General features: G+C 40.0%; 1 protein-coding gene across 12 annotated transcripts in view; it reads right to left on the reverse strand.

The window, feature by feature from the left end:
• Positions 1-587: 587 nt before the first annotated feature.
• The window catches only part of RB1 (RB transcriptional corepressor 1), a 212614-nt gene continuing 186588 nt past the window's right edge, over positions 588-26613 (reverse strand). For 9 of the 12 annotated variants that reach the window (XM_059684620.1, XM_059684621.1, XM_059684617.1 and 6 more), the window contains 8 exons: positions 25855-26000; positions 16199-16303; positions 15702-15815; positions 15438-15601; positions 13506-13536; positions 7196-7338; positions 6634-6683; positions 2011-3512 (listed from right to left, as the gene is read on the reverse strand). In XM_059684620.1, the coding sequence (XP_059540603.1) occupies positions 3439-3512; positions 6634-6683; positions 7196-7338; positions 13506-13536; positions 15438-15601; positions 15702-15815; positions 16199-16303; positions 25855-26000 (827 nt within the window). In that variant the 3' untranslated portion in view covers positions 2011-3438. Of the gene's footprint in view, positions 827-872; positions 928-2010; positions 3532-6633; positions 6684-7195; positions 7339-13505; positions 13537-15437; positions 15602-15701; positions 15816-16198; positions 16304-25854; positions 26001-26613 lie in introns of those variants that run through there. The other 3 variants (XM_059684618.1, XM_059684628.1, XM_059684629.1) reach the window with 3 other exon arrangements.

Consider the following 26613-nt stretch of genomic DNA (forward strand, 5'->3'; position numbering starts at 1 on the left):
CTATGACTCCTTATTGCTCAAACACACCAGACCAGTGGTTAGCAAACTAATTAGTCAACAGAGCCAAATATCAACAGTACTTCTTCAAAATAGACTCGCCCAGGCCGAAAATCAACTTCTGCGCATGGACCACGAAGTTTCAATCGCACTGTATGTGCGCGCCCACGTGGTATTTTGTGGAAGAGCCATACTCAGGGGCCAAAGAGGCGCATGTGGCTCGCGAGCCACAGTTTGCCGACCACAGCACCAGACGATTCCCACTGCCTAGCTCTGGCTTCCCCCTCTGGGGACTGTTTTCCTGTCAATGGCTTCCTCTCCCACCACCTTCAGGGCTCTGCTGAAGTATCACCTCAGCAAGTCTTTCCCTGACAACTCTACTGAAAATTTAAAACTTCCCTACCAGCACTCCCTATCCTCTCCCTGCTCTTTCTCCAAAGTACTTAATACAATTGGACATATTATGTATTCCACATTTATTTATTCACTTGCTGTACTTCCCCCAAACTAGAAATAGAATGAAGTTCCACAAAGATGGGATTTTGGTTTTGTTCTTTTAAAATATATTTTATTGATTTTTTACAGAGAGGAATAGAGAGTTAGAAACATCGATGAGAGAGAAACATCGATCAGCTGCCTCCTGCACACTTCCCACTGGGGATGTGCCCGTAACCAAGGTACATGCCTTGACTGGAATCAAACCTGGGACCCTTGAGTCCGCAGGCCGATGCTGTGTCCACTGAGCCACGTCGGTTAGGGCAGTTTTTTTTATTAACTGTTGTATCATCACATTTACAACTATGATTGGAATACAGTACGTACATGGCATCTGAAAAGAGGAAGGGAATATTATTTGCTTCTACATACTTGGATGGTCAAACAAATCCTCTGAACTGAGCACTGAAAGGCAAAATTCTAGGGAAAGAGCACCTAGAGACAGAAGGACTAGCAAACATAAAAACCTGAGCTGTAGGGACAGGTTTGGCATCATTAGAGAAAGGTCAGCATGGCTAAAGCACATGAAGCAAGCAGAAAAGTGAGGTGAGGATGGAGAAGGAGGTATGGGCCACTTCATAGGCCAAGATAAGGAGTGTGAATGCTTCAAGTAGGGTAGCAATGAAAATCCATTTACATTTTAACGGGCTCATTTTTGTTCTTTATGGAGTTGAAAGGTAAAAAGGAAAGAGGAAACAGAGACCTTATTTGTCTGGGTTGTCTGAGAGAGAGAGAGAGAGAGAGAGAGAGAGAGAGAGAGAGAGAGAGAGAGAGAGAGAGAGAGAGAGAGAGATATTTTAGAAATCTTTAATGGTGGTCCAAACAGGAATTAATAGATGACTCTTAGGTTTTTTGCTCAAGCAAGTGTTTAGTAAAATGGGGAAAGACTAGGGTAGAAACAAGGTATTTTTGTTTGATTTTGGTTCATACAAATTAGTTGAGAGCAGGGAGGAGCAGGAATGAAGAGGTCTATTGGCTATGAGAGCTTTGACTTTTGTGAAGAGGTCAGGGCTAGAGAAGTAAATTTAGGGATCATCAGCATATAAAACCCACCAAGGCTAAGAACATATGAGATACCAGTAGAGAGTTTAGATATAAGAGAACATTAGTGCAATTAATACAAAGACCACAACAGACCATTAAGACTCTTAACTAATTTATTTTAAAATAGACAAATTATTAATTGTAGAAAATAGTAACACAGCAATATTAAATGTACAGTTTTAACCAATACAAAAAAGCAATAAAGTAATATCTGAAGCCTTATTTAAGGAATCTCAATACACGATCTCTGTAGTTCCTAAAATTCCGGTACTATTTCTAATGGAAGTTTGTTAGCAAAAGATTCAGAAATACGGTAAGCCCTTGACCTAACAGCTAACTGATTTGTATGATATTCATGCAAAAGTTAATGAGGGAATGGAGTAAAGCATTCTAGTGCCTTTGTTTATCAAGATAACTGTAAAAATAAAAGTTTGAAACTTAATTGAGCATAAAATAAAATTTTGTTTTCTAACAAACAGAGCAGATTTCTTTTTAGAAAGAGTTTAGACAAAAGTGATTTTCCTAAAAGCTAGTTGATGCTACCTTAAATACCATCTATTTTAAATTATACCATCTCTAAATAAGTTAATCACACAAGATAGTTCAAACACACCTTTAGGTGCCAGGAGGGAAAGCACCTCTCTTACAATATAACTATTTTGAAATTTTTGCAAAAACTTAGAAACATTAATGCCTAACCCAAAGGCCTTTGAATATGTACTTGAAATTTTGAACTAGAAATAATGTGGCTGTGAATGTGCCAGTGTTAGACCATCTGATGTTAAAAAAAAAGATAAATAGACAGTTGCCAGCTCTAAAGATACAAGGAAGACATGTGCCATTCGAGAGAACACACACCCCTTCCCAAATTTAGGAGGGCAGAATAACTGCTGAGATGCAATTAGACTAATCTCTAAAAAAAAAAAAAAAAAAAAAAAAAAAAAAAAAAAAAAAAAAAAAAAAAAAATTAAGACTCCTAATTTAACAGTCTGTTTTATGGAGTAAAATTATTTTGAATTTTGATTCTTCAGGACCCAGGAACATTAGAAAGTGCACTTTGGATATACTGCATTAGGGTCCTCTGAGGCAAAGCTATGGCTGAACACTATTTTCCAAGGACTAGATGGATACTTTCTGAATTCAGTAACCTGAATGGCATAACCAAGAGCACTATAAATAACCCTAATTTTAAAGCATGAGTTGGATGAAGGAAAGAATCAACAAATTCTTAGAAGTCCTGAGGTATGAAATCGGTATCAGTAGTATGACAATATCCTATGCTTATAGTTTGCTTTCTGCTTGTATTTAAAAGCTAAAACGTATAAAACAAAACACAGTACATCAGATTCCATTAGTAAACTAAAATCTAATGTATAAAAATTAGTAATTTTTTCATAGTTTCTAATATCTGTTTTAGAAGAAGAATTCAGGATCATTTGGGTTATTGGGGGGCAGTCAGCCAAATTGCATTTGGAAGAAAAGACACATTTTTAAGGATGTTCATATTAAATTAAAAAAATAAATATAAATTAATAAAAATAATAGCAAACATCACACATATGCCACAAGAAAAGACAAAGTATTCAGACAGGCATGGGTTGTTGGGACTCCCACTCCCAGGCATCCTTTGGAAACAAATATCTGTTACAACTTTAAAATGGCAGATTTTACACAAGATTTTCAATCTTGTACAATAATAATGCATATTCTATTAACTACAGCATTGCAAATGGCTTAGGAATTGTCTGCACAAATATTCAATGTGCACCTGAACATTTTATATCCATAAAAAGAGCAGAAGATATGTATTAAATGTGGCCGTAAACAGAACCTGGGAGAGTTACACAGTCAGCTCTGTAAGAGCCAGAGGTGAACACAGTACCCACCAAAGTCATGAAATCCTCACTTGGCTTCCCTGTTTGAGATATCTATGTTATCACTCATTTTCTGCTTTTGCATTCGTGTTCGAGTAGATGCTGGAAAAAAAATGAAGTACTGTTAATGGCACTGCTGGTGCCAGGTAAGTTGGCAAAGGATTGCCATATATGTTATGCTTATGCCAAAGCTGTAGAGTTGTGGAAATGGACATTTAAAAAGTACATTATTAATGACATCATAGACAAAAACAGAACATTTCTTTTTTTTGTTGAATTTATTGGGGTGACATAGGTTAATAAAATTATATAGGTTTCAGGTGTAAAATTCTGTAATACATCATCTGTATATTATATTGTGTGTTTACCACCCCAAGTCAAGTGTCCGTCCATCCTCATTCATCTCCCTTTAACCTCTTCTACCTTCCCCCAGCCTCCTTTCCCTTTGGCAATCACCATGCTGTCTTTAGTGTCTATGAGTTTTCATTTCATTTTATTTTATTTTATTTTTCTTAATCCTTTCACCTTTTCACCCAGCTTTGCAAGCTCCCTTCCCTCTGCAGTAGTCAGGTATTTCTTTTAAATTACTTTAAAATTCTTAACTTGATTTTAGTGGTGGACAGGAGCTCTTCATAAAGAAGCACAAAGAATCCTATCCTATATAATAAAAGCCTAGGTGGCGTCACACCTTCATGCGATGTCACAAGATAGCCGCCACAAGATGGCCAGCAGGAAAGGGCAGTTGAGGGCAACCAGGCCTGCAGGGGAGGGCAGTTGGGGGCGACCAGGCCTGCAGGGGAGGGCAGTTGGGGGAGACCAATCTGAGGGGTCCCAGATTGGAGAAGGTGCAGGCCAGGCTGAGGAACACCCCGCCCCCCCCCCCCCGGTGCACGAATTTCATGCACCGGGCCTCTAGTCTATATATATAAAAAGCCAGCGACCGTAATGGCCATAACGACCAGTCGCTATGATGCCCACTGTGGCCAGCGAACTGGCTAATCAGGGGGTAGGGCCGGCCGGCCAACCTCACAGCCCCTCCCCCCTGCCGGCCTGCCCCTGTTCAGCCTCTCCCACCCCAATCAAGAGCAGGCCGCCAGCCAAATGCCCCCTCCCTTCCCCCCCAGCCAACCCCACCCCCGATCAGCCTGCTCCACCATGATATTCCCGCAGGCCCTCCCCCCAGCTGGCCCAACCCTGATTGCACCCTTCACCCCAATATGGGGCAGAGCTGGTCGGCCAACCTTCTGCAGCCCCTTCCCCAGGCCGCTGGCCCCTGATCGGTACTCCCCCCCCAAACAATTCAGGGAGGGGCCACACAGCCCACCAACCACAGCACCTCCCCATGGCTGGCCCCACCCCCAATTGGCCCCTCAACCCCAATCAGGGGCAGGGCCCACTGGCCAATTGCCCGCGGCCCCTTCCCCCAGCCAACCTGGCCCTAATAGGCCCCGATTGGGGTGGGCTGGATGGCCAACCTCCCACTACCTCCTCCTCCCAACAGGCCCAGCCCCGATCCACCCTAATTGGGGCCGGGTTGGCCATACCCCACCTGTGCACAAATTCATTCACTGGGCCTCGAGTCCTATATAATAAAAGGCTAATATGCAAACTGACCAAATGGCAGAACAACCGGTCGCTATGACGCACACTGACCACTAGGGGGCAGACGCTCAATGCAGGAGCTGCCCCCTGGTGGTCAGTGCACTTCCACAGGGGGAACACTGCTCAGCCAGAAGCCGGGCTCATGGCTGGCGAGTGCATCGGCAATGGCGGAAGCCTCTCCTGCCTCCACGGAGGTCGGACATATCCTGAGGGCTCTCAGACGGTGAGAGGGCACAGGACAGACTGAGGGACCTACCCCCGACCCCCCAAGTGCATGAATTTTGTGCACTGGGTCTCTAGTATTTAATAAAGAAGCACAAAGAATATTTACACTTGGAAAAGAAAGAAAACAGCAATTCTAAGTCTCTCCCTCTTGCCTTTCCACTCTGAGTCATCTAGTATTGTTTGATGATCTTTTTTTTTAGTGCAGTTCTTTGAGGAAAGCTGAAAAGGAGCCTGGAGAATTCCTTAGCTTTACCAGTTAAAACTCCTGCTGCTTCTCCCCAAATTTCCAGCTGCATAGATCCCTGAATTCCAACCTGTCAGAGGGAATTCACCATCACAGCTAAGTGGATCATCAGGAAATGTATTGACTACAGCAACTGAACTCTTCTCTAAAAATATACATATTTTTTTACAGCTTTTTGCTCCCTTTTAAATGTATATTTGAGGGTTCCATAGTGCTTCTACATGTTTTCAAGGCCTGATTTTGGTTATAAGCTTTATTTCTATTTTCATGTATTAGAGTGGAAAAGCCACAATTTTTTCAAAGTAAAAATAGGAGTAAATTAGTCAATGTAAAATATAAATCTAACTCTAACTCTAACTCTAACACACACACACTCTCTCTCTCTCTCTCTCTCTCTCTCTCTCTCTACATATATATATCTATATGTATATATATTTATAATAAAAAATGTTAAACTTTTGGTATATTTAAGTTTTAATATACCAAATGTCTCTCTCTAAGACAACCCAGTAGCAGTTAGCATACATTTATCTTTTCCGTAATGTGCTTTCCATCTACTATACTTGGGTTAATCCTTTATACTGTCAGAATAACTTAGAACTCTATTTGTCTTAACATTCCAAATTTATGTTACTGTATAACTTGGAAAATGATCAGGTAGTGGTCTTTATAAAAATTCTGATTTCAAGTAATGGAAAACTTTTATTTTAAATTAAGTTTGAAAACTTGCAAGTTAGGAAAGTTCAGTAATAGAATAGATTATTGTTTAAATAAGGTTTATGATTTTATATATGCTAAGTTTATAAGACCTTTCCCTATAGCCAACACTCTTTAAGAGTTCCTCATTATAGTCCTGCTGTCCTGAAATATCTCCTACCCACAGCCATCCATGTTGAAGATGCAGTTTCATTTCTTAGTCTTCCTGAGCAAAGTATTTTAGAAAGGGTCAAGATGACCTTTATTTTGTATCATACATTTAAACTGCAAATGTTTATGTAGGTAAATAATACATTCTTGATTAAATTATATTTTAAATACTTGAGCAAGTCCACTAACTGAAGGAATTATATGTATTTATTCTTTTCTAACATGAAAACTGTTTTTGTAATGTAAACAATTTCATTTACATAAAGTGAAATGATAAGTACTTACTCATTTCTGCCAGTTTCTGTTGAAATTTGGACTCCCCTGGGAGATGTTTACTGCAGATGAAAAAAAATGCAAAACATTTTATGTGTATATGTATAAATTGAAAACTCTAATTTCCAGTAACTATGGTGCTTTAAATGACTTATTTTATACTCTTATTTTAGCGAGGAGCTTTTAATGTCAAAGGCTTATAAACAAACTATCTAAAATATGAATATCACAAATTTATGTGGTTCTTATAACAAGGTAGCTAATATTTTTCAAGAGTAAGCATTTTAAAATCTAATGTTAATCAAAAGTAACACAATTTTATCAATATCTTGTAAGAAATGATCAGATTTTAAACATCTAATATTTTCAATGTATTTCAGTAGATGGCATATGGTTTATTTATATGGTGCTTTTAACTCTGGGATGCAGTCATACCTATTATTTTGTGCAATCCTCACAATTTCCAAATAAAATTGGCATGAAAGGGATTGATGGAAGTCAAAAGCAGAGCTGGCACTCTGGTTCTCCAGATGACCAGCTCAGCTACTGAAAAACATTCTAAGACTGTTCCTACCTTCCATCGGCTTCATCTGACCCTTCAATATCAAAGCGTAGTTTTTTCAGTGGTTTAGGAGGGTTGCTTCCTTCTGCACTTCTCTTGAGCACACGGTCACTGTTACATACCATCTGATTTATTTTCTGGAACTTCTCAGAAGTCTATAAATTACAGAATTCCTTATTAAATTTTTTAATATAAGCATTTTGTAGTTAGCAACCCTTAACTGTAGTTAGAGGTGTGTCAAAAAAAAATCAGGCAGAGGTAATATCTGCATTTTAATTTTCTGCTTTACTGGACCAAATAAGACATGAAAAATCTCAAAATTAGAATAACTATGTGCCCAATTAATTACTCCCTCTTTTTAAATCTTCCTGTCTGACTACTGCTCTGAAAGTCCTGGTTACTCAATTTAAGAACACACTTACACCCAAACCGAGGCTTCCTCTTTCTCAGAAGCACATAAAGTTGAAACAGCTTTCTGGAACCCTGTTTTTGACAATTGTTTTTCTTTCTTTCTTTCTTTCTTTTTTTTTAGGACATAACATAACCAGAGAGAACATCATGAGAATTTAATGAGATGAAGTGTCCAGTAATAATAATTTTGGACTCACTTTATGAGTATTATGTTGACAAGTCATGTAGTTTATATATTTTAAGCCATCATTGATACAGTATTTGTTGAAATACTGCTAAATCATAAAATTTTAAAATAACAAATAACAAAAAGACTTAAGGCCAGGCGAGTGTTCTCGGTGGTTAGGGCATCGGCCCATGCACCAAAGGGTCGCCAGTTCAATTTTCAGTCAAGGGCATGTTCCTGGGTTGTAGGTTTGACCCCTGGCCCGGGTTGGGAGCATGTGGGAGACAACCAACTGATGTGTCTTTCTCACACTGATCTTTCTCTTTCTCTCTCTCTCTTCCCCTCTCCTCCTCCCTTCCACACTCTCTAAAAATCAATGGGAAAAATATCCTCAGGTAAGGATTAACAACAACAACAAGACTTAAAAATTTGAGTTCATCCAGTATTATTGAAGACGGTTTGAGAGAGATATCCTGAGGAAGAATTTTGTCACAGCAAAGTAAAGAAAGTTTTGGTAAGAAATACCAAAGAGGGTATACCTTATCTTATCCAAGGGAGAAACATGTGAAAACATTTTATTTGTTATCTATCTATTTTTGAACCAGAGTGAGGTGACTTTCTCAGGGATGTGTATGAACATGCTCATTTGAACTAAAAAAGTCAGACTTTCTGATAGAAATTAAATCTGAATGGTGATGGAAGGAGACTTGACTTGGGGTGAACACGCAATACAGCGTACAGATGATGTGTTGTGGAATTGTGCACGTGAAACCTGTATAATTTTGTTAACCAGTGTCACTTCAATAAATTTTTTAAAAAAGGAAAAAAATAGTGAAAAAAAAATTAAATCTGATTTGACTAATTGATTTGAAGTGGGGATTAACTTTGCTGATTATGTTTTAGTTTCCAAAAATCAAACACAGAAACAGGTTTTGATGGAAAATATGTTTATAGCACATATATATGATAGAAACTAATTCCAGTGCACTTATTTAATTTATTAGATTTTTAGTTATCAGCTTTAAAATATGGAAGTACATATAACAACACTTTCTCAGTTCTTTTAAAGGTTATGGCGAGCAAGAAAGTTTGCACACCACTACTCTATACTTATCCAGATCCAAGTCTACTTAAGTGTATCTCCTTTGTGAAGTCTGAGAGTTGTAGCCTACCTTGAGCTAAATGTCACATCATTTTATTATTTGTAACATACATTTTAACACCTGGTCTTTTAGTGTACAAACTTTTCGTCTTTCTCTAATTATTTTATCTGGGGAAGGATGGCAGGCAGAATGGCTCTTACTAATTCCCACCTCTTAGTGTTTACACTTTGTGTGATCCTCCTGAGTATGGGCTGGAGTTAGTGTTGTCTTCCTTCTGATAAAAACAATACGGCAAAAGTGATGGAATGTCACTTCCAATGTTAGTGACTAAAAGACTGTAACTTCCATCTTACTCATTATCTGCCTTCCCTCCCTCTCTCTCTGGAATTTTTGCTCTGGGGGAAGCAAGTTATTACATTGTGAGCAGTGAGTAGCCCCATGGAAAACCTCAAGTGGCAGGGAGCGGATGGCTTGGGCAGATAGCCATCAAGGACCAGCCAGCAGCCATACAAGTGAGTCTGCAAGAAATCCTCCTCCATTTGAACCTGGAGATAACTGCAGCCCCAGTTGACATGCTGGCTGCAGCCTTATGACGACAGAACCTGGACCCCACTAAGCCACTCCTGAATTACTGAAACAACAGAAACCTGAGAGAAAAAATGTTTGTTTTAAATTACTAAGTGTGGGTGTGATTTGTTACGTAGCAATCCTATCTAATAAAGGAGTAATATGCAAATTAACTGCCACTCCGACACAAAGATGGCGGCGCCCAGTCCTCTCAGCCCCGCTGAAATCCTCCAGTCCCAGGGGGCGGCCACTGAGAGCAGGGCCTGCTTGGCCATTCCCAGGATGACCCGGGAGCAGCCAAGCAGGCCCTGCAGACCGAAGAGAACCACAGGGCGCAGACCTAAGCCATCAGTAGGCCATCCCCTGAGGGCTCCCGGATTGGAGAGGGTGCAGGTCGGGCTGAGGGACCCCCCCTCCCGTGCACAAATTTCATGCACTGGGCCTCTAGTAAATACATAATAAAGAGAAATGGGAGTGGTGAAACAGTAATAGTAATGCACACTGAATATAGGACTGCTGAATTAGTGATGTTAATGGAAGACGAACTACAGTTGTAGGTTCCCATTCTAGATTAACTTTCAAAGCTAAGCTTTCCCTTGGATCCCTTAGGAACAAAGATCACCATATGCCCTACTATTTACACTGGGGCAGAGTGTCATGTAACCAAAGCCTAATCCATTTATTAGAGAAAGATTATCCTAGAAGTCTGAGAGGAAGGACAAGCAAAAGTGTATATATGTGTAGAGGAGACCAGTAGGTAGGGACTGGCTGGTGACATTTGGATATGGTGCTTGCATTTTGGAGTATCTTATTTCAAATCATACTCAAAATTAATGAATTTTAAACGTGTTTTCTCTCTCCCTCTCTCTTCCTCTCTCCCTCCCACCCTCCCTCTGTGTGTGTGTGTGTGTGTGTGCGTATATGTATGTGTGTATATATATGTATATATATATATGTGTGTGTGTATGTATATGTGTGTATATATATATATATGTATATGTATATATATACTGTATATATATCTCCTATATAATAAAGAGCTAATATGCAAATGGTCATCACGCCCACATACCATAACGGCTCAGACACTCAACACCGGGGAGAGAGGAATGGGGACCAGCCAGGCACAAATGAGCTCACAAGAAAGGAATGGGGACAAGCCAGGCACAAATGAGCTTGCGAGAGAGGAATGGGGACCAGCCAGGCTATGGCCTGGGAGAGGAACAAGCCATCTGCCCCGCGGTCCCAGGTGCCAGTGGCTGCACCTGCGGCCCAGGAGAGGGACAAGCCGACCTCCCTGCGGTCCCAGGCGCCAGCGCCTGCAGCTGCGGCCCAGGCGAAGCTGCCTGCCCATGGTCCCCTGCGGCTGCGGCCAGCCCGGGCAAAGACGGCCCGGGTCCTGGGTGCCTGCGGTTGGCCAGAGTGGGGGAAGCCTGGGTCCTGGGTGCCTGCGAATGGCTGGAGGAGGGAATCCTGGGTCCCAGGTGTGGGGCGAGGCAGAGGTGGTTAGGGGTGATCAGGCCAGCATGGGAGCAGCTAGGGGTAATCAGGCCACTAGGGGAGCAGTTAGGGGTGATTGGGCAGTCAGGCAGAGGTGGTTAGGGGTGATCAGGCAGGCAGGCGAGCGGTTAGGAGCCAGCAGTCCCAGATTGTGAGAGGCAGTCAGACATCCCCCGAGGGGTCCTGGATTAGAGAGAGTGCAGGTCGGGCTTAGGGACCCCCCCCTTGGGCATGAATTTTATACATCAGGCCTCTAGTATATTTATACATATTTGTATATATATACTAGAGGCCTGATGCACAAAAATTTGTGCACTCGGGGGAGAGGGGAGTCCCTCAGCCCGGCCTGTGCCCTCTAGCAGTCTGGGACCCCTCGGGAGATAACGACCTGCTGGCTTAGGCCTGCTCCCGGGTGGCAGAGGGCAGGCCCAATCCCTAGGTGCAGCCCCTGGTTGGGCTCAGAGCAGGGCCGATTGGGGAGTTGGGGTGCCGCCCCCTGTCATGCACAGAGCAGGGCGGATAGGGAGGTTGCAATGCCACCCTCAGTCACGCTCAGGGTAGGGTCGATTGGGGGTTTGGGGCACCGCCCCCTGTCACACTCAAGGCAGGGTCAATGGGGAGGTTGCGGCACCACCCCCTGTCACGCACAGAGCAGGGCCAATCAGGGGGATGGGGCGCCACCCTCTATCACCCACAGAGCAGGGCCGATCAGGGGGTTGGGGTGCCGCTACTCTCACACTCAGGGCAGGGCCGATGGGGAGGTTATGGCTCTACCCCCTCAAACACAGAGCAGGGCCTGTGGCGGGGGGAGGGGGGTTGGGGCGCCGCACCGTGTCACACACAGAGCAGGGCCGATCAGGGAGTTGGGGCGCCGCACCCTGTCACACACAGAGCTGCAGGGCAATCAGGGGGTTGGGGAGCTCCCCACTATCAGGCACAGAGCAGGGCTGATCAGGGGGTTGGGGCACCTTCCCCTGTCAAGAACAGAGCAGGGCAGATAGGGAGGTTGTGGCCCCGCCCCCCATCACACACATAGCCGCAGGGCGAACAGGGGGTTTGGGTGCCGCCCCCTGTCACGCTGATCCCGGTGCCGGGAGGCATATTACCCTTTTACTATATAGGATAGAGGCCTGGTGCATGGGTGGGGCCCAGCTGGTTTGCCCTGAAGGGTGTCCTGGATCAGGGTGGGGGTCCCAACTGTGGTGCCTGGCCATCCTGGGTGAGGGGATGATGGCTGTTTGCAGCTGGTCACACACCCTTCAGGGTAGGGGTCTTCACTGGGGTGCCTGGCCAGTCTGGGTGAGGGGCTGAGGGCTGTTTTCAGGCTGGTGGGTGACTGGAGCTCCCAACCGCTCCTTTTTTTCTTTTTTAATTCTGGGCCTGCTTTAGCTCTGGCTCCAGCTCTGAGGCCTCTGCTGCTGAAAGCAGGTATCTGGTTTGTTTGGGTTCTATAATCGAAACACTGTATCAACTCCAGCTCTGAGATCCTGGCTGGCTGAAAGCAGGTTTCTGGGTTTTTGTTTAGCTTCTATATTTGTAACAATGTTTCAAACTGCAAGCTCAGAGGTTGTCAAGGCAGGAGGGGAACGTTGGTTTCCTCTGTCACTGAAGCAAGCAAGCCTCATGTTAGCTTCAAGCTGCCTGGCTGCCGGCAGCCATCTTGGCTGGCAGTTAATTTGCATATTGCCCTGATTAGTCAATGGGAAGGGTAGCGGATGTACGGCTAATTACCATGTTTCTCTTTTATTATATAGGATTTGTATATATGTACTAGAGGCCTGATGCACATTTTTTTTATATATATATATACTAGAGGCCTGGTGCACAAAATTCGTGCATGGGTAGGGTCCCAGCCAGCCCGGCCCTCTGCCACCGGTGGCCTTCTGTGTGTGGGGCAACCGGGGGCAGGGGGCTATTGGGGCCCTTCCAGCACTCGCCTTGGCCTGGCACTATCTGCTGCCACCCACCCCTGGTTCCCTGTTCCCCATGGGGTGATCAGAGCCTGCCGGCCAGGGGGAGGGACCAAGAGGTTGGCCGTTCCCACCCACTCGCCAGCCCTGCCTCCCGCCATCGGTCACCCTTTGTGTGTGTGTGGGGTGACCGGTGGGGTGATTGGGGCCCCTCTCACACCCACCTTGGCCTGGCACCACCCACATCGGTTGCCACCCACCCCCAGTTCCCTGTTCCCCATAGGTTGGCCGGCAGGCCCCAATCGGGCAATCGGGGCCTGTGGGCTGGGGCAGCTCCTGCATTGAGCATCTGCCCCTTGGAGGTCAGTGCACGTCATAGTGACCAGTTGTTTGGCTGTCAGGTTGATTTGCATATTATCCTTTTGTACGTATAGGTGTATATCTACATATATATACATGAATGTATGTAGACACATATGTATATTACATAATCTCAAAGGAAAGTTTAGAAAACATTTTATTTGAAAATATATTTGAGTATATATATTCTAAATTCTGTAAAACATGACTGAATGAGGTATTTAAATAACAGCATTTATAAATTTAAATTATAGAAATCTTCCATTTCTAGTGCATGTCCCTGTATTTCATAGAAAAATACTCACCCCAAATGATTCACCAATGGATACTAAGATTCTGTCAAGTTAAGATAAAATACAAATTAGTAATGAAAATCATAGAGCAGACAAAGATGAACATATACTGTCAGAGATGAACTATCAGAAATACCAAATCAAATGTTTCCTCTACCCTAGAACCACGGATAAATTATACTAACAGGTTTATTTTAATAGTGTTAGTCTAGTCAGACACTGATCTTGTCTCCTAGATTTTTAAGCAAGAACTATGTGTCTGCAAGAACATATTATGCTGGTGTCCACATTTAAAGAGGGTAAAAGAAAAACTTAAGTTTACCTCTACTTAATTCTTCCTAAATAAATAGGTAAGTTATTAACATTTCTTTTACATTTTCTCATAAAAAAAATCAAGTTACATTTGACAAAATGTATGACATTATGTAATAATCTATTCTAATTAGGATATAGAGTAAATGCTATTTATCATATATCCCAGAATCAGAAATCTCCATGAGTCTTCTTGGCCTTGTTTGAACCATATAATTTATGTTCTTGATAATAAAGCTGAAGAACAGCATTAGCCTGACAAAACAAAGATTTGATGACATGTACAAGGAACTAGTAGACATCCAGATTTTATTGTCCTTTAATTCATTGGTAAGTGGCCATTACTCTATATATTTGACTAACCAGAATACCTAAATATGCTGGGTAAATAAAGTGTTAAGATGCTCTGTTAATGCTTGATCAATGATATATTAGGATTTTCATGGGACTTCTTTGCTAAAGAAGAACTCCAACCCAGAAGTGATTTCACTAGGATCAGCAAATAGCCATCATTATCAGCATAATATGGATTAATTATCATCATTAAAAAATTACCCTGTATACATTTTCATGTGTAAGTGTGTGACTGTGTAAATTAAATAAACATGATGTAGCATCTTAGCAGTTTATAACATAAATTGCAGATTTTAATACACAGATACTCAACTGTAATACCAAATAAAGGATTGTATAGGGGCACACAAAAGCATATATATCATTTTCCAATTACTTCCTGCCTTATCTGTTTCTGTAGAGCTTGAAATTTTTATCATAAGAATGCATTATTAATATAATTAAACATACCACAAATATTAATATTATTATTATCCCCTCTCCTTGTTTGCTTTTTTTGTTCATTAAGTACAACTATATAGGCTGACAATTTCCAAGATGAGATGACATTAACTGTAATTGCTAATCTGCCTCGCACTTTATACAAAGAGCAGTTTCAAATAGCCCATGATAACATATAATAAGTCAATTGAAGCACTTCAAAGCCAGAGAGCAGTTGTGGTTGGATGTGGAATATAATATAATGATTTGTAGTTGCACAGAATCTTTCATCTAAAAATTTAAAACTGCTTCACACTCATCATTTCCCAGATCCATAGCACCTTTCTGAGGTAGACACAGAAAACTGCCCATGGTAGTATAAGGAAGCCACAGGAAGAATTAGGGATGGACTTCTAAAGACTTAACCTAGTCATCTACTTTTAATCACCCATCTACACTTTTATAATAGAGCAAGATGAACAGGTGCACAGAAAGAGTTTACAGGACCTTCAATAAACCACAGAATAAAATTTATTAACCAAAAGTACTCTTTGTTTAGTAGGCTGGCTAATAGAAATATGACTTGAAACCTATTACCAAACTGGTTCTCAGACTGTTTATAAAAGAACAGATTCCAGCATCCAGGAAAGCTAATGACTTAATTTGCAAACCTACCTAAGTATAAACACAGTATCTTTCACTCACCCCAAATTCTTATCATGCCACTTAATATAAATAAACAAATTAGGGATGCAAGAGTATAGCTTATTTTAAATGAAGAAAGTTTTATATTTTTATGCTTGAATCAAAATAATCCCCTCTTATATTTTATCACTTCCCTAAAGAGAAAACACAAACCTTGATCTTGGAGTCATTTTTGTTGGAGTTGGCAGACCTTCTGAAATTTTATATGGATTCTTCAGGGGTGATATATAGATGTTCCCCCCAGGAATCCGTAAAGGTGAACTAGAAAACTTGTAAGGGCTTCGAGGAATGTGAGGTATTGGTGATAAGGTAGGGGGCTATAGTAAAAGCAAAGAGGCAGATTATTTATTTAATGTTTTAGTGAAATCCATTGCTTTATAATTAGATTTTCCCAATCAAAGGTTACTTTTAACATACCCTGGTGGAAGCATACTGCAAAATATTTGTTTTCAGTCTCTGCATAAAGACCGAGTTATAGAATACTATAATAGAATCATATTCTTCTTCTCTGATCAAAACCCGTTTGAAGGTCTGAGGAAGAAGAATAAAAACACTTGTTAAATTAATTTGGGAATTTGTCTTTAGATTTTCTTTTTTAATAGTTCATAATATTTTTTAATAGTAAGAAACACATATTATACAGAAAAAAATAATCTAAAAAAGCCTGGACTTGGATTATTATAGGGATATAGTATTTCTTATTAACTTTGTAATGTAAATTTGGATATTAAAGAGCATTACTTTTCTAATTACATTTTAGTTACAAATAATTAACCAATAACATAAAAGTAAAAATTTAATATGTGAATTTATATAGTAAGATCAGAATATATTATCTAATTAATAACTGAAGTTATCCATATAATAAATATGGACCTATCCCAAAAAAACCCTTACTATGGAAGATTACCTACCTCCTGAACAGCATGAGGAAGATCCTTGTAAGCTGTGACAATGATTTTGAATTTAAGGTCTATATTCTTCACTTTGCATATGCCATACATAGAACACATCATGATCTAAGAAATAAGTGTAATGTAAAAGTAGTCAGAATTTTATAACATGATTGTTTTCTAAAAAGCATTTGTTATCTTTCTTTTTAACCTTAAAAATTGAAATTTAATTTCCTACAGGGTTATCTTTTCCCATCCTGAGCTCAGTTTGAAAGTCTACTAGTATGTGAAGTGTTTAACCCAAATTGTATTTAAAGAATAAAACACAAATAGCCAACTCTCGAATATTCAGAACTGATCATTTGGTTTATAATAACCCTACTTTTACTCCTATCCCTTAGATATTTCCCAGAAGATGAAAGTTGAAATTGGAATCAGTTCACTTTGTAAGTAGCACTTAAAAAAAAGCCAGGTGTGAAAAAGGTTCAAATTATCAGGTAAAATCATATTTAATACACTTGATGGTGATGGTAAGGGGAATGCAGTGACTGAAAGGGGACAGCAGAGAATCCTTTGTACTGTTGAGACTGTTCTGTTTCTTGATTTGGATGCTGGTTATACAGTGCGTTTAGGTGATGAATTTATATTAAGATGCACCATTATGGATTTTTCTATATGCATATGACATTCCAAGTAAAAGTATTTTTAAATGCAAAAGTAAGATTTAAAAGGATTCCCTGTGACTTTAAAACATCAAACTTTTAAAATCTGTATAAATGTTATTGCCTAACTAAAGTATTCATATCTTCTGCAACATTCTCGCTCACTTCTACTATTGCCAAGAATACCTATTCATCATCCCTTGCTCAGCAGTCAATCAGCCCCAATCCTACTATTCCTCCCATTAGAAGGCCATCCAGTATCCTCTCTGCTAATTCATATTTTTCTCCTACTCCAACACTTTACCTAAGGCACCTCTCATACAAATGATTTTTAGTCTAGGTACCCAATTTCTTTGGAAATCCTTAGCACTACTGTTTATATCTTTCTAAATAGTAGAGATGCAGTAGAACCAAAAGGCAACAGGTACCTACATTAAAAAATCCAACATACTAGAATGTATACATCCAAATATAATCTGGAAAGATATACATATCTGTAGGTTACACCTTTATACAATAATTCATCTTTTGTTCAAAACACTTTTACTGGGAACATTACTGTCAACCTTATAGAAATAAAAAATTATAGGGAAACATTATGAATAACTGTATACAAAAAACAAAACAGATATCTAAGATAAAACAGAAAAATTTATAGGACACAAATTACCAAAACTGACTCAAGAAGAGCTGACCTTGAATTAGTAATCAAAAAGTTTCCACAAACTTTCCCCAGATGGCCTGACTGGTGAATTCTACCACACATAAAGAAGAATCAGTATCAATTCTTCACAAACTCTTCTGAAATTAGAAGAGGAGGGAACACTACCCAACTATTTCTATGAGGCCAGTATTTTTCTGATACCAAACCAGATATCACAAGAAAATTGTTAATTAACATCTCTTATGATTATAAATGGAAAAATCTTCAGTCCTGGCCGGGCAGCTTAGTTGGTAGAGCATTGTCCCAATACACCAAGATTGCGGGTTCAACTCTTTATCAGGGCGCACATAAGAAACAACCAATGAATACATAAATAAGTGGAACAACAAGCCTATGTTTCTCTCACTGTTTTCTCTCCATTTTTCCCCCTCTCTTTAAAAATCAATTTTTAAAAATCTTCAACAAAAATTAGCTGAATTCAGCAGCACTGTGGATACACTGTGACCAACTGGGATTCATTCTAGAAATGTAAGGTGGGTTAACATGTAGAATTCAACTAATATAATATACTAAGTATCAATACAATAAAAGGGAAAGAACAATGATCTCAATAGACAGAGAAAAAGTATTTGACAAAATTCAACATCCTTTCATGATAAAAGCATTCAATAAACTAGGAATAGAAAGAAACTTTCTTAATCTAATAAAGGACATATATAAAAAAACCCACAGCTAGCAACATACTTAATGATTTAATAATAATGCATGCTTTCCCCTAAGGTCAGAAACAAAACAAGGATATCCCTTCTCACCACTTCCATTCACCATTATATTGGAGGTTTTAGCCAGGGCTATTTGGCACATAAATGAAATGAAAGTTGCCTAGATTGAAAAGAAGTAAATTCACAGAAGACATGATCTTTATATTGAAAATCTTAAGGAGTCCACTAAAAACTATTAGAAGTGGTAAACAACTTCAGCAAGATTATATATACAAAAGATAAATATACAAAAATCAACTGTATTTTCATACACTTATAATGAACAATCTGAAAAAGAAATTAAGGAAAAAATTATATTTATAATAGTGTTAAAAAGAATAAAATTCTTAGGCATAAATTTAACAAAACCAGTGAAAGATTTGTACTCTAAAAAAACATCGATCAGAACGTCAAACCTCAGAGGGAGGGGAGGGGAGGGGTAAGGGGGAGAGATCAACCAAGGACTTGTATGCATGCATATAAGCCTAACCAATGGACACAGACAAAAGGGGTGGGTGAGGACATGAGTAGGGGGGTGTAATGGGGGCTAAAGACACATATGTAATACCTTTATTAACAAAGAAATTAAAAGTCAAAAAATGTTTAAAAAAACATTGTTGAAAGAAATTAGGAAAAATTTAAATAAATGGAAAGACAATGTTGTTTTGACAGTACTCTTTCAAATGATCTATGAGTCACTGTGATCCCTATCATAATCCCAGCAGGTTTCTTTGTGGAAATCGACAAGCCAATCCTAAAATACATATAGAAAGCAAGTTTCAGAATAGTGAAACCAATCTTGTAAAAGAGCAAAATCAGAATGCTCACACTTCCCTATTTTAAAACTTACTATAAAACTACAGTAATCAAGACAGTGTGGTACTGGCATAAGAAAAGACATACTGATCAATAAAATAGAAGAGATTAGAGATAAACACACATTTACGATTAATTTATTTTTAAAACTTTCAATAAGGAAAGTAAACACTGTTCAAGTAATGGTGCTGGAACAACTAGTATCCATATACAAAAGAATGAAGTTGGACCTCATGCTATATACAAAAATTATCTGAAAATGGAACAAAATCTAAATGTAAGAGCTAAAAGCATAAAACTTAGAGGAAAACAGGAATAAATCTTCACGACCTGTGATTTGGCAATGATTTTTTAGATATGATACTAAATGCACCAATAACAAAAGAAAAAATAGGTAAATTGAACATCAGAATTAAAAACTTCTGAGTTTCAAAGGACACCATCAAGGAAGTGAAAAGAGAATTCAGAGAATGGGAGAAAATACTTGCAAATTATTCTTAATAAGGAATCTGTATAAAGAATACATAAAGAATCCTTAGAATTCAATAACAAAAATAGAACCCAACTTAAAAATAGGCAAAGGATATTTCTCCACTGAAGATATGCAAATGGCCAATAAACACATGAAAGATTCTCAATTAACATCATTAGCCACCAGGGAAATGCAAATAAAAAAGTAACTACCCGTTAGGATGCTTATATCCAAAAAAAGCAAATAACAAGTTGGTGAGGATGTGAAGAAACTGGAACCTCATACACTGCTGGCACAATCGTAAAATGGTGTAGCCATGTTGGAAAACAATCTGGCCATTCCTCAAAAGGTTAAACATAGAGTTACTATTTGACTCAGAATTTCTAATATTAGGTAAATAAATACCTGAGAGAAATGAAAACATATGTCCACATAAAAATCTGTACATGAATGTTCATAGTAACATTACCTACAACAGACAAAAAGTAGAAATCAAATGTACATCAATTGATGAAGAGATAGACATGATGTGGTATATCTATACAATGGAATATTATTTGGCAATTAAAAGGAATAAAGTACTGATAAAAGCTACAACACAGATGAACAATGAAAATAATAGTATGGTAAAGGCTAGAGGTGGGGGCAGAGAGGGGAAAGGGGGGGGAATGGGACATCTGTAATACTGTCATCAGAAAGAAAGAAAGAAAGAAAGAAAGAAAGAAAGAAAGAAAGAAAGAAAGAAAGAAAGAAAGAAAGAAAGAAAGGAAGAAAGAAAGAATCCATATATATCTGCACACACCCAGGTCATCTATGAATATCTATAAAAAATTATTCTAAGTGAAAGAAGCCAAACACAAAAGATGACATATTATATGATTCAATTTATATGAAATATCCAGAATAAGCAAATCTACAGACAAAAAGTGTATCAGGGTTGCCTGGGGCTGGAGAAGGTTGGTAATGGGGTGGTAGGTGAGTGCTAAAGGGTATGAGGTTTCTTTTTTTGGCATGATGAAAAGGTTTTAAAATTTACTTTGGTGATGGTTGTACAACCCTGTGAATATACTAAAAACCACTGGAATTATACTTTAAACTAGTGACCCGGTGCACAAAATTTGTGCACATTGAAAGGGAATTAATTAGAGGATGTGAGCGTGAGGCAGTCTGCGTTTTTGAAATTCAATGACAAATAAATGGAATTTACATATATCATTTAAAAGAGCATTCAGAGAAACTAAGATGGCGGCATAGATAAACACCGGGAAATTGCTGCCTCCCACAACAATTGAAAATTACATCAAAAACACAAAACGGACATCATCCAGAACTTCAGGAAGGCTGGCTGAGTGTAAATTCTACAACTAGAAGGAAAGAAAAGCACACTGAGAGCCAGAGGAGCTGCGGAGGTGGAGTGCAGAGGTACGGGGGCTCGCGCGCGCGGAAAGGGTCTGGCACCTGAGGACGCGGCTGTCTTTTTGAATCCGGAGGGAGACACAAGCTCCCAACGGCTCTGAAATCCGGTTCCAGGAAGTCTCTGGGGACCCAGAACTCATACGGGGAGAAACTGGTCTGTCTGGCAGTGGGCGATCTTGAGGGCGGCTTTCCCTCAGAGGTGCTTGCAGCCATTGCCGGGGCACTGGGACTCAAGACTCCTTAGGGCAGGGCTGAGGCTCCACCATAGCTGCTTGCTCCACCCTTTGATTCCTTGAGACCCCGCCCCGCCCAGGCTGTGGCAGAGGCTTCTGCATATGAATGCCCCAGCCATTTGCAACCTGTAATTACCTAACTGCAGCCGGGCCAGATAGACCCAGAGCTTCCAAGAGAAGGCCCAAGGCCCCACAGCAGCTTGCAATGCTACACAGCTGAGCAGCATCAGGGCACTTCCAAACTCCAAAAAAAAGGAAGGGGAATCTGCAGTTCTCTTCGTAGTTCCTGCTGTGTAACCCCAGGCAAAGGCTAAATTAGCACCTCCTTAGATCCAAGAGCCACTGTACCCAGTGGTCAGAGGGGGACCATCCAGATCACAACTCCTCAGATCCATAAGGGACACACTCAGGGTGCAGTCTCAGTGAGCACCAAAGCCCCACTGAAGCAAGTCTTGCTCCAGAAGGGTGTCTCCAGCACAGAAGTTCTCCCACTGCAGACACAGCTGATTCTCACTGCCAATTGGCCTGGAGGTCAATTCCTCCCAGTGATCCTACAACAACCAAGGCATAGCTACAACAAGACTGTGCACAAAGCCCACAAGGGGGTGCACCAAGAGTGTCCACCTCAGGTAACTGGGGAGGCTGAGCCACTAGGCCCTACAGGACACCTAGCACACAAAGCCACTCTATCAACACAGGGAAGCAGCCAAAATGCGGAGACAAAGAAACAGGTCACAAATGGCAGAAACGGAGGAAAGCAAACGACTGGATATAGAGTTCAAGGCCACGTTTATAAGGTTTTTCAAGAATTTTATGGAAACCGCCGATAAATTTAATGAGTCCCTCAATAAGTATAGTGAGACCATGGAGGACATGAAAAAGGACCAACTAGAAATTAAGCATACACTGACTGAAATAAAGAATAATTTACAGAGATCCAACAGCAGACAAGAGGATCCCAAGAATCAAGTCAAAGATTTGAAATACAAAGAAACAAAAAATACCCAACCGAAAAAGGAAAAAGAGATTCCAAAAATATGAAGATAGTGTAAGGAGCCTCTGGGACAACTTCAAGCGTACCAACATCAGAATTATAGGGGTACCAGAAGAAGAGAGAGGGCAAGATATTGAAAACCTATTTGAAGAAATAATGACAGAAAACTTCCCCTACCTGGTGAAAGAAATAGACTTACAAGTCCAGGAAGTGCAGAGAACCCCAAAAAAAAGGAATCCAAAGAGGACCACACCAAGACACATCATAATTAAAATGCCAAGAGCAAAAGACAAAGAGAGAATCTTAAAAGCAGCAAGAGAAAGACAGTCAGTTACCTACAAGGGAGTACCCATACGACTGTCAGCTGATTTCTCAACAGAAACCATGCAGGCCAGAAGAGAGTGGCAAGAAATATTCAAAGTGATGAATAGCAAAAACCTGCAACCAAGATTACTTTATCCAGCAAAGCTATCATTCAGAATAGAAGGTCAGATAAAGAGCTTCACGGATAAGAAAAAGCTAAAGAAGTTCATCACCACCAAACCAGCATTATATGAAATGCTGAAAGGTATTCTTTAAGAAGAGGAAGAAGAAGAAGGAACTCTTACCATTTGCCACAGCATGGATGGAACTGGAGAGCGGATAAATACCACATGATCTCACTCATTTGTGGAATATAATGAACAAGGACTGATCCAGAGACGGAGAGGCATTGATCGGACTGTCGGGCTTTGGAGGGAGGGTAGGGGAGGGTGGGGGTAAGGGGGAAAGATCAACCAAAGGACTTACATGCAGGCATATAGGCCTAACCAATGGACACGGACAATGGGGGGGGGTGAGGGCATGAGCGGGGGTGGGGGGAGGGGTAGAGGGTAACGTGGGGACAAGGACACATATGTAATATCTTAATCAATAAAAAATATATTAATAAAAAAATAAAATAAAAGAGCATTCAGCTTAATATTAAAAACTCTGGCTAACAAGTCAGGTCTGTTTTCAACTTTTTGCCAGTGTTGCAAAATGTTTGCAATATCTGCCCATTTGGGGTTGCATGTCAGGTTATGAATAAATCGGGCTTGCCATCCTTTGTTACAATTGCCATAGCATCCTGATATCGCTGCTGCATATTTCTGGGACTACCCTCAGAAGATGATGGAAGTATTATCATTTTACCAATTGGCACATTGTCATTTTCAGATCTAGATTTGAGATAATCCATCAAACCACTATATTTTTCAACTTTCAACTTAGATTGATTTGCTTTGATGAAATTTATCCGATTGGCCTCCATTTTTGAATACGAATCCACAATAAACTGTTGAGTTAATTTTCCTACATTTAAAATATGATTGAACGTGTCCCGCACAGAGAGATTAAATCCATAATACTGCATTTGTGTGACTCGTGTCCTTACATTTTGTCTAGTATTATTGTCGATTATACTGTTGTCTCTGAGTCTTAATGCAATATCTGTTCCCAGCCTTTTTCACCATGTGGAAAAAGAATAGGATATGTCATTGCATCTAATGTAAGAAACAAGATATTGATTTGTTTCATTTTAGTGGCATTTGGATTATTGGGATCTGGTTTATGATGAATGAGCAAGTCCCTTTCAAAAGGAGGTTCTCCATCTTCGTTTCTGAATATGACAGCAACCTCGGTTACACGGGGAGAATTTTATCTACCTGGGTCACTGTTATGATCGTATTTAATTGCCATTGTTACTTCTGTGGGAGCAATACCTTTTGCTGCTGCTTCAGACTGGGTTTCCTTTTCTATCTCATGTAGCATCTTGTATGATTTTATTAATTCATTTATTTCATGTAGGAGATTGTTGTTGTTGATCATGAGTCTTTCTGAGCAGCCCTGGTTTTCTGGCCATTGCTAGTCCTTTACTTGTAGCTTTGGCTGTATCCAAAATACAGAGTTGAGCAAACTTCCAAGAAACACCATCCGAAGGATGCAAAGTTCCAGTACGTTGATAAACTTGTCCGTTTATTCCGAAACAGTATGGCCCATATCCTGATGGCAATGCAATATTTGCACCCATGGAAGCAAAAGCAAAAGAACTATTTATGGAACGAATATTTTCCATGAAATTTTTTACTGTCAGAATCTTCGTTTGTCATTAATCTTTTTAAATATGCTGGGTAGTATAAAAAATGTATATCATTTGGACAGACTTTGCCTTTGCTACATCGAGTAAATTTCCCATTGGATGGTTTCTCATCCGAGAAATTTAGTGACAGGCAAAATTCACATTGAACAGTCATTCCACCACAACTATGTTCAAGAATTGCATCCTCATGTACTCCATTTTCGCTGAGAAGGCAGATCCTACCAGAATTTGTAGTACTTGTTGATGACTGTTCTCTAGACATACTCTGTCGTTGCCACCACCTTCTTTCTACTTCAAAGGCACGTTGGTTTTTAGACACTTTCTGTCGATGATGCCAGTGTTTTTCGGCATCAGAGTAACATTTTTCCAATAGCTGGTCTTCAGATACATTCTGTCACAGGTGCCGCCTTCTTTCAAGATCAGTCGCACATTGCTCTTCAGACATTTTCTGACGATAACGATGGAATCTTTCGGCTGCAGAGCTACGTTGCATCAACAGTTGTTCTTTAGACATAGTCCCACCTCTCTGCTGCCACGGTCTGAGATGCAGGTGAATGAGAGTCCTGGCTGTTAGGCTGCTGAGAGTTGTCTGACCAACGGCTGATTCTGGCTAATTCTGTGGGGGTGGGACTTCCTCCTCCCTGCCATCAGTTTCCACAGCTGTGATGAGTAAGTTGGGGTGACAGAGGGAGCCACGCCCTCCAAGCCACCCTCTCTCTTGCTCTGCTCTATATCCAGCGGCTCCTGTTCTGCCAAGTCTTCCATACCTCCCACTCTCCACCCACTCTCCCTCTCTGCTCTCCACTGGCGAAGGTCTCAGGAGCCTGTGGGCATGGCTAGGCATGGCCGGCTTCGCCTCCCGGGGCCGGTGATGGTCCCGGGAGCCCATGGCCGCCGTTGCCTCCCAGGGCTCTTGACACCTGCATATGCAAATTAACCTGTTATCTTTGGCAGGTTAATTTGCATACTCACTCCTGATTGGCTGGTGGGCATGGCTGGTGGGCATTGCGGAGGGATGGTCAATTTGCATCTTTGTCTTTTATTAGTATAGATGGGTAATTTGTATGGTATATGACTTAATCTCAATAAAGCTGTTACCCCAAAATATTATTATCCTGTTTACATAAAAGAAAAAGGGAAATATGAGATTGTTCTCTGTAAATCAACCCAGTTGTTTGTTAGTTCATTCATTCATTCAATCAATAGGTACTGTTTTAGATCAATTGGTTCTTAAGTCTCCTGCTTTATTCTACAATAAAATGAAATCTAGCTTATCACAACACAGAAAAACCTATGATAAACAGTTTCTTCAGTGACTTTTACATATAAGATCTTTCATGTCATTAAGCAAGCGAAGTTACTGAAATACTCTCAAGCTCTAATTTGTAAGAATTACAGGAAAAATGTAAATGCTAGCCAATAAGTAAATATATATTAAGTCTACTAAACTGATCTAGCTATTTGAAAATGATCTTAAGAAATCAGTACATAGTTAACAAATATGTAGGAGAAGGGAAGGTGAAGTGCATTCTTTTCTTACCTGATCCAAATGCCTGTCTCTCATGAGTTCATACTCATTTTGTAGTGTGTGCTGGAAAAGGGTCCAGATGATGTGTTCTAGTTCTGGGTGGTCAGACAGAAGACGTGCACATAGAGTGTTTAGGCGAAGATATGCTAGTCGATACACTTGAAGAGAAAAGGGGAATTAGTTATGTTTAGTGTTCATCTTGAATTATCAGTGGATTTTTTAAAAAACATTAAATGGCTATAACCATATGCTGTTAAATGGAATTTTAATAATATCTATACTTCTACCACTCTTTCCCTTATGAATAAATGATTCCTAGTCTTAGCATAGTGCTAGGTAAAATAATACTTGCTGAGTTGATTATTACAGCATAAAACTGAGACAGAGTGGAAGGTAAAAGAAAGAAGATCATAAAATATGAAATTAGACAAACCACATAGGGTTTGTTTCAGTTCTGTTGGTAACCACTCAGCAGAGATGTTAAAAATTCTATCGGTATTCAAAAGGGAAGATTGTTTTAAAAAATGAATTTTCAGTGTCTTAAATTTTCCAATCCTAAACACAAATACAAAGTGTATTTATCTATAAAATGCCAATGGAGCATACTCTGTTGAAAAAATGGTAGACTTGTACTACTAAGTGGTAACATGACTGTGATATAAACTTTATTTAGAGATTACTGTATTAAAAATACTACTGGAATACAGGGTTGGAGAAAAGAAATCCACAAAATTGAATTTTCCTCCATCTACTTTAAATATGAATACCCTT

This window comes from Myotis daubentonii, chromosome 2 (genome assembly GCF_963259705.1).
Source record: "Myotis daubentonii chromosome 2, mMyoDau2.1, whole genome shotgun sequence".
NCBI lineage: Eukaryota > Metazoa > Chordata > Mammalia > Chiroptera > Vespertilionidae > Myotis > Myotis daubentonii.